Source organism: Acromyrmex echinatior, chromosome 5 (genome assembly GCF_024713525.1).
Source record: "Acromyrmex echinatior isolate Ae372 chromosome 5, ASM2471352v2, whole genome shotgun sequence".
Classification (NCBI taxonomy): Eukaryota; Metazoa; Arthropoda; class Insecta; order Hymenoptera; family Formicidae; genus Acromyrmex; species Acromyrmex echinatior.
In genome coordinates, this window is record NC_141856.1 from 428,337 (window position 1) to 444,351 (window position 16,015).

Here is a 16,015-nt window from a genome sequence, read left to right on the forward strand (position 1 = left end):
ACTATAAAAAATTTATTGCAAAAGATCATCTCAGCCAAAATTCGAACCTAGATCATCACCACTCCGTGAAGGCGTCTCACCAATTCAACCACGGTAGCAGTATTTGGCATTAAGGGGATCCTAAAGCCGTCTAAATCATATAACTTTTGTATAATAAATACTTTTTTCTCTTTCACAAATTCGAAAATTCTTTTCCAGGATTAAAGTATTATATATACGCATTAATACGTGTTTGTGAGATGGAGTTCATGTCGAGAACAACCAAAAATTTCGAAATTGATGTATTTTTTACCATTTCTTAGTGTAACATGACGTCTCAAGCTGTCAAGTCGTGACAACGTTTGTTTGATACGAAAGTTTTGCATACCTATACGTACAAAATCCACAAACACAGTTTGCACGAATAATGTTGAGTTCTTAGAATTAGATGCTTTAGATGTTTTATCGTGACAAATTTGTTATACGAAAATGAACGTGTGAATGCGTGTATCGTAGGTTATGTGAGATATTGTTGTGGTATACGTCTATAAAGACATGTCGATGCGCTGGAAAAACAGCGACCTCTGATGACTTCGTTGGAGTTCGAGCTTTGCTTTAGGATCCCCTTAATTAATTAATTTATTTCTTAACTCAAATAATCGACTAAAAATTAAAAAATACATATAATCATAATTAATGTAATCAATTAATGAAACTATTGTCAAACAATTTTGTATAATTAATTGATCAGAAAATTATAAGGTCAAACAAGATCTTTTAACAATATTAAATCTTATAGGACCGTATATGTGAGAAACATAACCTATAAAAATCAATACCTTGGTTTAGCTAGATCTTAAGTGCTTGTATAATTCTGTGTGAATTAATATATTATTTATATAATTCTTTAAAATACGCCGAAATGATTTTTTTAGTTCAATTCGAAGTCTTTTAATTCCAATATTATTAAAAATAAGCAAGATAAATTTTAGCAAAAAACGAGAATAACCCCCGATCGGATTATTTTCAATGTTAATATAACTTACAATTTAAAAATTAAATCGATACATAATGTGATTGTCAATGCAGTAACAAAATATGAAGAACAAAAATTAAATTATAATATATATTTTTTAAATATTTGCTCTTGTTTCCTCGGTAATCAAAAAACGATTATTGTTTATCAAAGTTAATGGAAACAACCATGACTTTTCTGTATAGATATCGGAATTTCTTTTTACTTTTAATATAACATTAAAGTATAAAAACTATTAAAAAGGACTAATAAAAGACTATTAAAGAACTTTAGGATTTCCTTAATATATTAGGTGTTGGAATTAATTCGTAGCGTTTTACAAGTGATGGGAAGTACTTTCATTAATGTATTTTTTAATGCTCATGTGAAATAAATAACATTTTTTCATTAAAAAACGCTACGAATTAATTCCAACACCTAATATAAAAAAAAAATAAAGTGCAAATTAAATAAATTCTGCACAAGAGAGTTCAGATTCAAATTATCGAAACACAAATTCACTTAACACATTGTAAAATAGTAATGATTGCTGTAGGCAAAGGATAAGTCGATGGGTAGGAGAAGTGTAAAGGAGAGAGTATCTTAGGAAGAGGACAATGATTATAGGATGGGAGGATTATACATGTCAGATAAAAATTATGTATCCATTTATTTATTCAATCCCCGAGTTTGCCTTTTTATGTAAACCTTTTCGGAAATCAACTCTGTTATAAGAAGATTCAATGTCTAAAATTTTAACTTCCTTTCAATTGAAATTACGATTCAAATCAAATGAAAGTCAGAGATTACAGATGGAGATCCTGTTTTTTTGTTAATATCCAACGAATGTTCATGAATTTTCATTTATAGTCGTCTCTGATCAACGTAACTTGTATTACGATCTAAGCAAGAAAGAGTAACCGAAAAAATTGCCCGTTTTTTTGAGCCTTTAATTTTGGAATTGAACTATGACAAATGTTATCTTATATTGAAACATTAATTACAGACAAGTTTGAAGTTGAAGTAACATTATCAGAGCTGGGCATCAACAAAGTTCATTATCGAATTATCATAGGTCTGCGAAATCCGATATTTTAAGAAACTTGCTCCAGTCAGATGTATATTAATTGCCCACATCGCTAATTGGCTAATTTAAAATAATATATTTTGCGAATTATATTTATTATAAGACATCGACGAAATTGTTTACAACTTGCTGAAAATAGTTTGAAGCAAATCGAAACGTACAAGGAAATTTTTGTATTAACATTGTAATACAATATATTATGTGAATTAGTTGAAATTTTTGTTATAATTGCGCACTAATTTCCGCACTGTATTGATGCTCTCATTGCTCATATATTTTTTCATTATTGTGTAAAATAATATAATTTCATTGGTAAAGCAGTTAAAAATTACTAGGAATTGGCCGATGTGAGTGATGTGTGCAATTGACTGTGTGAAAGTCTATTCAGCCGATAAAGGCAAAAACAACTGAACATCATACTTATAGTGATTTTGTAAATCAATTTGTTTTTAATGTAAAAAAAAACGGATTTTCGCATAGACGTAATACGTCACTTCCTCCTCTTCTCCAGCTATGATAACAATTGTCATCTCGACTTGAAACTTCTTTGTAATTACTATAGGATACTCATTATATTATAGGATATCATTTAGCACACAGTTCAGTCCAAAAATTGATGGCAAAAACGGGCAAAAAAGACCATCTCTTTGCATACTTGGCTTGTATTATTTTCTCTATAATTTTCATTGTTTTTAATTTTAAAATTATTTGAGCCTTTTTACTACTTGAATTTAATCAAGTAGGCTTTTACTTAACTAAAATAATCTGTTAAAAATTAATATGTGTATAATTACGACTAATGTAATTAATTATTGAAATAAATCAAGTAGTGAAAATGAAAATGACACTCATTAATCGTTAATTTTCAGTCATATTTCAAAAATTATTTAATGTGATTTTTATGAATTATTATTAAAGAATATGTTGGTCATATTGAAAATATATTCAAATCGATATTGGTCAATAAATAATTTTATGTTTTTACGTAAGTTAGGAGAGAAATTGCACATATTATTCATTATACGTTTAGTTTATGTTATAGTTAAAAACCAAATAATGATTAATGAATAACGATAATTTTTAAATTAATAATAGTTAACGATTTTTACTCAATCAATCGAATTAATCACAATTACATTCATTTATTTTGATCGGTTAATTTTACTGTTTAATTGATTCATATCTAAGATTTATTTCGAGACAACTAAAAACTTTTAATCATTTATTATAATCAAAAATTAAATTTTTAGTTATTAATTGTTAATTAATGAAATTTTTTTCAGAGGCATATAATAAATAATAATAATAATCACAATAAACAATGTATGTAGGAAGAATGTCTATTTTAGGCGACGATAACAATATCAAATAAAAAATAGATCAAGAAGGCTTTAATACAAATAAATAAAGAATATGATAGTCGATCAAGGTTGGTATTATCTAATAATATTTTTGTGTAAATTTTAAAATTAAAAAAAAAATAATTTTAATATCGCGTATCAATAAGAAAGATTTACTTAAAAAAAACGCATCATCGGTCAATTTTGGATGTCTGTCACCTTCGTACCACTCGCTCTTCGAAACCATGCGACGGAATGTAGAATAAAAAATGACGATATTTAATTCAATCAATCCGAGTTCGGAAAAAACTGCAGATAGGAGAACTCTGACGTGAGAAACGTGTGACGTCCCTGCGGGTACGCGCCGCCGGAATTATTAAATAGCCAACGATACCACGTACAGAATTATTAAATGGCGAAACTCTATTCCATAGCGTAATTCTATTCCGGGCATAAAGAAAAGATACAGAGAGAGACCTAAAGGACGTCGGCGGATGCGCCCAATGGCTGGCAGAGAGCGGGCGATAATTGCATTGCTAATAGCACGATGGCGGGATGGGCGGGGACTTGCACAGTTTATCGCACTTTATTGCTTTACCATGAGCGCTGTGTCCTCTGGGCATTCTCCGATGGCGCGTATGCAGTTCGCCCCGTACTGTCCTGAAGCTTAACGCTCAATGTGCAAAGACGATAACGGCATAACACGCATGGAGACATAATGTAGATATTAGATAAACGTGCGCCACCGCGTTTTATGGTTATCACTGCCGCGATTTATTGCTCTTAATGTTGAATACGGTATATGCCGTAACTTTCTTCTTTGACTCCGTTAATGAGTTATCTCTCTCTTCTATGATTTATTACAAAGTGTGGAAGAAGAGAAATTACATCCCGAATGATATTCCGAAACAAAATGTATGCAACAGAAAGTGTACTGTTGAATATTTAAGAAAGCAATGGTAACCCAATCCGTTGAATTAAAAAAATAATAATATTTTATCGTTTTCCATTCAACTTCCATTCAATGTCAAGAAATAATCAAATTAACGACACGTTGAGTAGGAACAGTGGCGATTTGTGAAATGATTAAAAATAATTCTAATTGGGTAGGTGTATAATTTGAAATTATAAATTTAATAGTGTATCTTTTAGTTAATACGGATTACTTACAATTAACATGAGTTCTAAAAATCTAAAAATCGTGGAACACTCGTGTAAAGCACTCGAATGTTGCGTCGGCTGGATATAATGTAACGTTTATGTTAAATAGAGAGATCACTAATCCGCCCGAATCCGGGATTAGTGTAATGTCCGAGATAAGCCGAGAATTCATAAAATAACACCATACGATAAAATAGTGAATATAGAAGTTAGAGAAATGTTTGCAATAGAAATTTCTTTTTCGTAGAAAAACTTGCGGTCAACTCGATGTGAAGCAAAATAATATCTTTTTTACCAGTATTCTATATAAAGATCTTATTTGCGACATTAATCACGAAAGCGGAATCATAAAACTAAATGATAAGAAGAATGCAAACATGCAAGGGAGTAATTATCGGAAGCCTAATAAAAACTTAAGTTGATTCACGTGCGGCTGTCACATGAAAAATATTACCGTATGAGTGTTCTGAATTTAAATCTATGTAGGACGAAATTGGAGTGAACGCGGAGAAATTCATGGCGATGGTGAAGTGATTAACATCATTCACCCGACGGTGAATGATGTTAATCACTTTCAAACTGTCCGCGTTAAAGGTTTTACTACGCATTTATTCATTAATTCGCAAACGACTGATTTATTCGGGAATTAATAAATAAATATGGAATTGATGTTTTGTATCGAGCACGGTGTGTTTTATTTGTTTCGTAGAAATTTGCAATGCACACGATTAAATACAATACAGTCGTTTTTGTCGAACAATTAAATATTTGTTCGGATATTTTCTCCGTCAAACCTATCTGCATACGTATGTATGTCGCTACGGTGATGCGATCAGATCGATAAACTTTTCGTAAATCGGATTATTGGAGAAACACAAAATTGTTTAACCAATAAGACACGCGACTTTTTATTTTTTATACATTTTCTAACACATCTCGCGCACATCTGTGTGCCTGTGTGCAGGCAGATATCTCTACGTCCGTAATTGATGAAAATTTACTTCAAATTTCTTCGATTCAGCGAACGTCCGTCGATTTGTTACCTGAGCGAGACATCGATGTCAGGACTCGTGGGAGTCGAAGAAAAACGTACGGAAAAAGAACACCCTCGTACCAAAAATTACTTTCCGCATTGAACTTCGGCTGCATTACAAATAAGTCCGTTTCCTCTTGTAACAGTGCTTCAAAGTTTCGACTCGCGTAGACAAGGGATCCCGAGACATCGTAAGAGGAAACTCGTGGAATCGTTTCTAAGTTCGTACATACATGAACGAACGAAGAAAATTTTCCAAACGCTCGAAACAAAATATGTGTCTCGATTCAAAATGTTACATTATTAAAAGATCGAGTGTGATACAGATTAGATCTATTGCAAAGTTTGCGATAGAAAATATCGTATATGTATAAGAAAGAATAGTTAAAGAATAATAAGTATCGCGAATTATTTCTATATTATATCTAAAAGTAGCAACGGAATATTATTGTCATTTTGAAAAATTATTTAAATTTATTTTTATCAATCAAATATGAAAAATCTATTTAATAGATAAATAATATATCATATACAGATAAAGATTACTAAGATCGATAGATCAAAACGTTTTATGTAAAATGTGTAGATAAATAATATATGACAGATAAAGATTGCTAAAACAAAAAAATATTTAAAATATTTTATGTAAGGTCTGTATCTCCTAACTTTTTTTATCTCAAATAGATTTACGAGGAATGTCGCGCTTCATTATTTAAAAAAAAAAATAATTCTCAGAAACAAAATGCTTGAAATACGTGTCTTGGTACAAAAGTTACATTAAACGATCACGTGTTCAATATAAGATACATATATCTATTGCAAAATATGCAATAAAAATAATTTACAAGATGGAAAGAATAATCGAAGAATAGAAATATTTAACATTTATGTTATAGATAGATATTTATATCTAAAAATAGCAATACCAATTTCAAAAAATTATATAAACAATGTACTAAATAAAGTTGCTAAAATAAAGACTGAAATTGTTCATGTAAAATCGTAGTCTGAAACATGTAATTTTTTATCTCGAATGAACTTAAGAGAAATATCGCTTCATCGTTCCTGACAATAAAAGTTGATTTATAAACGAAGATAGAAAATTTTCTAAACAAAATATGTAATTCGGTACAAAACCTTAAATACGTTGTTAAACGATTAAATATTAAATATATGATACATATCTATTGCAAATGTACGATACGACTAAAAAAATATTTGACATTTTTGTAGATATTTATATTCAAAATTAGCAATGGCATTAGTATATTGTAAAATAATTTTAAAAATTATTTATTTTAATGAAATATGGTAAAGCTACATAATAAATAAATAATACACGAGATATAAAAAAAAGTTAAGATGTAGACTGAAATTGTTCATAAAATCGTAAAATCGTTGCATGTTTGCAACTCTTTTATCTTGAAAGAATTCACGTAGAATATCTTCTTCGAGTTAAATTGATTGAAAAGAATACAAAATATCAAGAAAGCTGCACAGAAGATAAATTTTTAATATTCTACAAAATAAATCGAAAATATTTTTTCACGTTATAACGGCACAAAAATTAATTTAATACAACGTACCTTTATGATGTTTGTTGAGGCTTATTACTTGACCATCTTCTCGTTTCCACATTAATTTCGGCGGCGGATATCCATCGGCCTTGCATGTGAGAGTAATATTCTGATGTTCTCGAACTGCTACGGTGCTTTCCGTAGAAAGGGAATCCAATATATTCGGTGGCACTGAAAGACACATAAAATTGCTTTCTTCATTCGGAGTTTAGTCTATAATGTTGTATAGTATATGATTAACGTTCGTTTTACATTCCTTTATTGTTGTTAAACATTCCTTCCAATGCAAATTTTATGTTTATTTCATATAATATATCATGAAAATTACTTTTTTAAATACATCGCGACAATTAAATACAATTAGATTTAATAAATTAAGTATTATATAATTTGAAATTAAATTAATTCAAAAGAAATATTTGATTATTAATATAAACTTTTAGACTAGTGACACATAAAAAAAATGTATGCAATACGCAAATTAATATTTTTTATTGATTACTAATTACGTTATTGCTATATATTCTCGACTGACTGTCGATTCGCTTACTTCTTACATCTTTTTTGCTTACGTTTTTATGTATGCCGTTAGCTTTAATGTGTTATGAACTTTTACGCCATCGCTCATCTTACTCAAAGTCACGTTGTAATTTATTATTATTAGAAAATGTAGAGGAGAAGGTCCAAATTTGGGCAATGTTTTAGTTTATAGCACTGTAATCTGATAACAAGAATATATTTAGATAATTTCGTTGAAGATGAAGTAGTGTGTCACATAGCTGCACTTAACGATTGCTTTTGAGACAAATATACATAATATTGCACATACTTATTAGTTTTTCAACCGTTAAAAATTTACGCAGGTATATGTTTCGCGGGATGTTTCATAATTCGCGCTTGAGAAGTACAAGACATGATACTTTATGCTAAAAGAAACAACTTTTTTTTTGCGAAATTCCGTCTCACAAATAGGTTTTGCAGGAGAACTTTTTGAAGTTAACGAATAAGCGCTCTGATCTATGTGACAGCCGGCATGCGCTCCTCGTTTACTTGTATCTAATCCTTGGCTATTCATAAGTAATATTTTAAGACACTAATACGGTTTTGTTATAATTGGTTTACGACTGCTTAACTCTTTGAAGGATAATAGAGCGTATATGTCCCACCTTTTTATCCTTAGTTTTGTTCATATTTTGCAGTTGATCTATTTTGCAGTTTTGTATGCGCATATGAGATTCTTAGAGATCTAAGTTATGCAACAATTAATATAAAAAAACTCGTTTCTTTCAGAATAAATTCGGCTATTTTTAAATATGAAGTGCTAAAGCTCTGAAAATTTTTATGCGTGTACTCTATATCTGAAACTATAATATATTTTTTTTCAGAATTTTTTGGTAGTTAGTTTTTCCAAAAAAAATTTTTGAAAATTGATCTTAGCCTAAAATATTGGATCCATTTGGAATTTTGTAATTCTGACATTCAGAATCGTAATCAGCGACCCCAAAAACTCTTGTATATTTAGTTTCATGTAAATTGAACAAAAAACTGTGAATTTAGCCTAAAATAGTCGCCATATTGGATCCGCCATTTTGAATTTTGTAATTCTAACATCAAAATAATAATCAGCGATCCCGAAAACCCCCATAGATGATTTGACCTATGATTTCAATAATTTGTTTAGAAGAAAAATGTACCCCTCAAAGGGTTATATCCATACTTAAGGCAGTTTTAAATTATAAGAATCAACTATGAATTTTGGAACATGATCTTCTGTATTGTATTGCTTAAAAAATGAAAGGGTAGCAGTCTGCTTTCACTTTTTACTAAATAAATTAGTACTAAATAATTACTAATAAATAAAAGAGTAAAAAAATTGTCTAATTTTGTAGATCTATCTAAAAGTAAAGACAAATATAAATAATAATATGTTGATGAGCTTTGTTAAATATTCTATTCTTTTAAATATTGCACAATTACATATGGCAGTTAAATATTATAGTATCACCGAACTTAAATATGTACGTAACCCTTAAATAGCTAAAAATAGATTTATTTTCAAAACAGTGATTAAAAATAAAATAAAATATTCGAGTTACGTTATTTTAAGAGCTAATTCTTTTTTTATTTTTACAATAAAAGATTAAGAGAGAATTAGCTCATACATATAAAAGATTTGTCCAAAATTATTAATTTAAAAATATTATTAATATAAAAATATTATGAATAATATTATTAATTTAAAAATATTATGATACTTACATAATCATATTTAAAATCTGAGTAACAATTGTATCGATATTTTTAAATCGTTTTTAAAACAATCATCAGAGTTAAAAGAATTTTAAAAAATTCCAAAGGGAAAAGAAAAAATTGTTTTGTATAAAAAAATAGATTTACATTTTTTAAATAAATAATTATTTTAAAATTATGCCCTTGATACATTGTAGATAAATGTTATAAAAATATTTTTAAAAAATTTTTTAATTTTTAGTAAACTTTAATAAACTTTTTTTATTATTTAAGTTTAGTGATATTATTTAACTACTTTACGCAATTGTGCAATATTTAAAAGAATAGAACGTTCACCAAGCGTATTATCATTTGTCTTATTTTCGGATAGATCTATGAAATTAGATTAATTCTTTTATTCATTTTATTATTACGTAAAAAATGAAAGCAATATTTATTTTGCTAACTTTTCATTTTTTAAGTACGTATACAATATGGAAGAAGATCAGTCCAGTAATCATAGATTCTTACTAGGTGGGGTGAAAAGTAACCTCCTTGGGAATGAAAAAAATTTTTTTCTTATGCAGAATCTCGCCCAAAATATGGCGTGTTCGCTCAGTACTAATCTTTGTAGCATCTGCTAGCTCGCGCACCTTCACTTTCCGGTCAGCCAACACCATTTCATGTATTTTTTTGACATTTTCCTCGGTAACCGCATCGGAGGGCCTGCCGCTGCGGACTTCATCGGTAGTGGAGTTGCGGCCACCACGAAACTCTCGAAACCAATATTTGACGGTGTAATCTGACGGAGTATTAGCCACATAATATTTATCCAACTTTTCTTTTGTTTCCTTCGCCGTTTTGCCTCTCAAAAAATAATGTTTTATGAGAGAACGAAAATCGTTTTCGCAAACACGTCAACAACAATCAGCTCTCAAAACAAAAAGGGCAGTATCGCACTGCCACTTGGCATGTCTGCCTAAATATGAACGGACTACAAGGCACCATAAACTTTTTTGCAGTAGTGGCGCATTCTGGCGGTCAAGGAGGTTACTTTTCACCCCATCTAGTATAATTTAAGATTGACTTAAATATAGTCTTAAATAATCGTAAACTAATCATAACAAAGCCGTATCTTAAAATATTACTTATGAATACTAACCAAGGATTAGGTACACTAAAAGAAAAAATTGGCAAATTTTTAGTTGTGTTTAGCCTATCCGCAATGTCAGTATATGATTTCAATAGGTTAACACAACTAACAATTTTCTGCTACAATCAAAAACTGGTTGCTGCAGCCGATTAAAAATGCTATGCCATACTTTACTATCTAAATTGTTGCAGCAATCAATTTTTTCTTTCAGTACACAAGTAAATAAGGAGCGCGCGTCGGCCCTGAGTGCCACATAGATCAGAGCGCTTATTCGTTAACTTCAACTTGCTCTCCTGCAAAAACTACTTGTTAGACGCAATTTTGTAAAAAGAAAAAGTTGTTTTTTTTTTTAGCATAAAGTATCACTTCGCGAGCGCGAATTTTAAAACATCATGTATATATTTCATTTTTTTCAAGATATATACTTATTATTAATAAAATTGTTTATAAACTGTAAACAGGTTAAATATGGAGCATATTGAATTGAAGAGAAATAATACATTGTGTTTCTTATTGTAATTTAACTCCATGCATAATACGATGTTGCAAATATGGACTGCAGTAAACAATCAACTTGTTAATGGTCATAACTTGTACATTTTTTGATTGAAAGTTCTCAAATAACTATAGGAAAAAAGAATTATTGGTGCAAAGTTTAATGTGTTTTGTAGGCATATGTTGCTTGTGCAGAAACTAAGAAAAATTATTATACATGCGATTATTGTCGACAAAATAAATAAAAAATAAATTAATGATAATTATCTGTCAACATTATGTTCTACTTTGCTCTTTACAAGTGTGTATATTCTCATATATTATAGAGGTAGCCTATTTTTGCATCATCTTTAAAACAGCGATTTTTTTTTCTTTTTAGAAAACTTTTAATAATTCAAATTCTAATCAATGTATATACATATATATATATACAGAATATCCCGCAATTTTCTGCCAAATGCTTTTGTGTAGATAAAGCGAATTAAACGAAAAGGCTTGTTGAGTCCTATATTTTGCAATTTTCGTTATTGTTAACGAGATATTAATTATTAAATATTGCCGAATATATTGGTCGTTAATAATTTTTTACTCAAATACTGTCAACTTTACAGAAAAACAGCAAGAGACAAAAATTGCTTATTTTTTTCTCATGAAGTTCTGAGAATTTTTTCAAAATTTTTTAATACCATATTTTCTCATGTTTGTAAAAATAGTTGCTAATAAGAAAAAGTACAGTACTAAAAAGTTGATAAAAAATTTTGAAAAAATTCTTAGAGCTCTGAAAAGAAAATAAACAATTTTTATGTCTTGCTATTTTTCTGTAAGATTGATAGTATTTGAGTAAAAAATTATTGAATACTAATATTTGATAATTTTTAATAATTAATATCTCGTTTTACTATTATGAAGATTACAAAATGGTACAGGACTTTTTGACTCAGTTTAGTCTGCTCTATCTATACACAAAAATGTTTGGCAAAAATTGCAGGACTCTGTATATATATATATATATATATATATATATGTGTGTGTACATACATTGATTAGAATTTGAATTATTAAAAGTTTTATAAAAAGAAAGAAAAATCGCTGTTTTTGTAAAGATGATACAAAAATAGATCTATATGAGTTATCCTCTTTACAAAATACACACTATTGTTGAAATATGTAGATACTTCACTAACTTCACTACACATGCTCTCGTCTGTAATAAGTAAACTGATATAAAAAAAATAAAGATGTAGCCCATACATAGACCTTTTTCTCTGTGTTTTATATGTAAATTATTTTGAGTAAGTTTAATTCAATTGAGTGAAAATAATTATTTACCAACGACTTGAAGAAAGCCCACTTGGCTTATCATTGGATTGGTATTTACTTGGCACATATAATAACCCCGGTCATCCTGTTGCACACTATTAATATGAAGCAGCCATGTTTTCTGATTGTCATGCGACACGGAAAACCTAGGTACTTTCACGACCACGTGCTTGTGAATAGTAAGCAGCATTTGGCGCCCAACGTGGATCCACGCCACCTGAAAATACAAAAGGAAAACAAATATTTAAAGATATTGTTAAATAACTTTATACTGAAAAAAAGTTTTAATTATGCCAATAGGATGAATGTAATATAGAATGTATTTTGGTCTAACAGAATTTCTACTATCATAATTGAATTCGATATTTAGAATTTTGACAGATTTAACTATATAAAGATTTGATTAGTATTTTTGATTGGATTTATATCTCTTCGAGTTACATTCATTAAACATTCTTTTCATTAAAAAATTGTACTAATCTAATTAAATGAATTTAGTATCATTTTAGTATATTTACCTAACAGAACAAAATTAGTTATTTGATAATTTCTAGAAGAATGCTATCATTTTTCTTATAGTCATAGGCACTAATGGAATCTGCCAGGTTTTCAACTAACGCGACCAGATTTTTTCCAGCGTATATATGTAATTATAATTACTATAAGTAAACTATGTCAAAATTATAATGCATTCTTAAGTCAAATAATTTATAAAATTTTTTTAAGTAAAATGAGATAAATTTTTTATTTATAACTTTTTATTAATATTATAAATTTAGCTACTATTTACATTTAATTAATCTCCTTTTCTTTCTTCTTTTTTTCTCTCTTTCTCCCTTTCTCCCACCCTCCTCTCTTTCTCTCTCTTAAGTTTGCGTTATATCAAGTTGCGTTATAAGTTTAATATTCCCATTTCATAAATAGCAAAAGTACCCACACACACACAAGTAGAATTGAGAAAGTTACTTTGTAAAAGTAACTAGTTAGAGAGAGTTTACGATTTTTTCGTTTAAAAAATATGCTTACTGTTGCAAGTTGCCGATTCTGAAAAGTACAATTATTTAAAAAATAACGAATCGTTTCTTTTCCGTTACCTTTCTGTTAATTTTTTTACAATTCTCTGCATTGCTATTTTAAATATAAGAATCTTATATATTTCTAACAGTAGTTTCTAAATTATTTATCATACTAAATTGAAATTCGATTATATGCTATGTGATTTATAATAAATTGACATATGCATTTGTAATCCAAATTACAGGATTAATATTAAGACGTTTTCACCAAAAGGATCTGCTATCTTAATTCTTATTACAGACATTAGCCTTAATACAGACATTCACGGAGTGTAATAATCAAAGATAAAGATGCAATCACTGATTGTTTACTAAACATTTCATTTGGCTAGCCCATGTATTGACGAATAAGTTTGGTATAAACTAAGTAATTATTAAATTAGTTATTACTTACCAAAAAATGCAAATAAATTAAATTACAGTTATGCATAGATAAAAAAAGAGGAATAAAGTTATTGAAGAAATTACAGATATTGAAGAAAAGTAATTCTGAAGGCGCCTTTAAATAATCCCGAGCGGAAATTTAAAATAAAGACATGCTTAATGTACAATCAGGCCTCAATAGGAAATGATAAGGTATGCCCTAATCGGGAATTTTCCATTTGGGCCTAATCAGGAAACGGTAGAGTATGCCCTAGTCGGAAATTCTCTATTTGAGCCTAATCATATAGTGGTAGAGTATAATGTCTTACGTACATGACAGATTTCCTAATCTATAAACAGTCGTTAACTTTATAATATCGCGCGGGATAGAATGACGTTTTTTTCTGCTAGATTCTTTCATTTCATATAAAAACGCATCTACTGAACATAATTTTGATTATTGGAGTTGAGGCTATTAAATTGAATAATTATAGCTTAATAATTTTGCTCAGTTGTATTTTTGTATATCAAGAGAAATTAATATACATATAGTGTATTCCATAGTAAATATAATAGTAACTGACTGGATGTTCAGTTAAACTGCACAAATTTCTATCAGGGTTGTATTGACCAGATATGTCACAACTAGACATTCATTAATATTCAGTGTTTGTGAGTCGAAGTTGTGATTCTTGTTTCGATTGCAAAGATCAAGCAATGGATATGTGATGCAACTTTCGAATGGGTGACTTTCAAAGTATATAATAAATATAAATAATACTCATAAAATTAATTCCCAGAGGAAATTTTTTTTAGAGGGTTTTCTTAAAATTATAATTTTATCGTGCATTATGGAATATGATGCTAATCAATAATACGGGGTTTAAACTTATTATATTAACTTGTGCTCGATCTTGCTGGAAGATGTGCACCTATAAAGAACCATGAAATGCCCTCTTGTTAACAAGTGAGTCAGCAAGTCCTATCTAGCATCTTAGTCGCGAATCCTGGGCAATTTGACCTTAGTCACAACAGATAGATGAGAAGCAAAATGCGAAACTCTGGCGCCTAAAACCGGAGAGAGGAATCCAGCTAAGGGAGACAATCCTGACAGAAAAATATCGGCCCGCCAGGATTGGTGGTGATTTATAAACAATGGACAAAACAATTACGGATGTTACTATCCTATCTAAGTGGCAATCCTATCTAAGCCGGGCAATGACCTGGAAAATCCACCCTCTGAGGAGGCCGACCACGGAAGCTTCTGGGGAAGGAGGAGGGGAGGGAAGAACAAACCCCGAAGTAAACGTTGTTTGCTAAGAATGCTTTTAGTAAGAGCTTGTTGATCTCTGATTAAAAAAGACTCAGTATAGTAAAATTGAGTTCTAAATTTCAAGCTTCCTTGGAATCTAGTTCCTTGGAACTGCGTTCTTCCTCGTTCAGTGAGATTTCTTCTAATGCAAGAAACAGCAAAGTCTCTGATATTTATATGAACTCATTCTACGTACCGATGGAGGATATTGTCTCATCTCATAGAACAAATAGTGTTTTGAAATATATGGCCAAAAAAGATCACGAAACAATCCTGATACATCTACAGGATACAGAAACAGGCTAAGCTAAGCAGCTGGCTTAGTACTCCGATACAAACCTTAGATTTGGAAATCTTGAGACTCCTTATGGAGTCTGTAGATAACAAAATACTCAATATAAAAACTCCAAAACCTCCGCCAATTTACATCGATCGTGTGAATAATATTAAACCATTAAGAATCTTGGTCAATGATGAAGTCAAGGAATAATATGAAACAAAAACCTTGTGAGCTGAAGAATGATGAAGTCGAAATCAGTTCTAAGACTTACTCAATCATTGTCAAAAAGCTTCAAAATAAAGGAACCGAATTCCTACAAGTTAAAATAGGAAAGAAATTTTTGTATCGTTCTAAAAAATTTTCACCCTTCAATCGATTTAGGTGAAATAAAATCAGCGATCGAGGCTCTGGATTATAGTGCAACAAATGCATGGAATATTAAGGACAAGAAGTGGCCCTTACCAAAAAGTGACCCTTATCCATGTATTATATTGATCTTAAACTAAATCCTAAGAATAAACAAATATACATATAATATTAAACATCTGTTAAACTGTCGCATAGTTTTGGAAACACCTAAACTTAAGAGACAGAT

General features: G+C 29.6%; 1 protein-coding gene across 5 annotated transcripts in view; it reads right to left on the minus strand.

The window, feature by feature from the left end:
• LOC105152147 (lachesin) overlaps window positions 1-16,015 on the minus strand; it is a 554,769-nt gene that overhangs the window by 137,154 nt on the left and 401,600 nt on the right. For all 5 annotated transcript variants that reach the window (XM_087406661.1, XM_087406660.1, XM_087406659.1 and 2 more), the window contains 2 exons: window positions 12,399-12,606; window positions 7,202-7,363 (listed from right to left, as the gene is read on the minus strand). In XM_087406661.1, coding sequence (XP_087262787.1) covers window positions 7,202-7,363; window positions 12,399-12,606 — 370 coding nt within the window. The remainder of the gene's footprint in view (window positions 1-7,201; window positions 7,364-12,398; window positions 12,607-16,015) is intronic.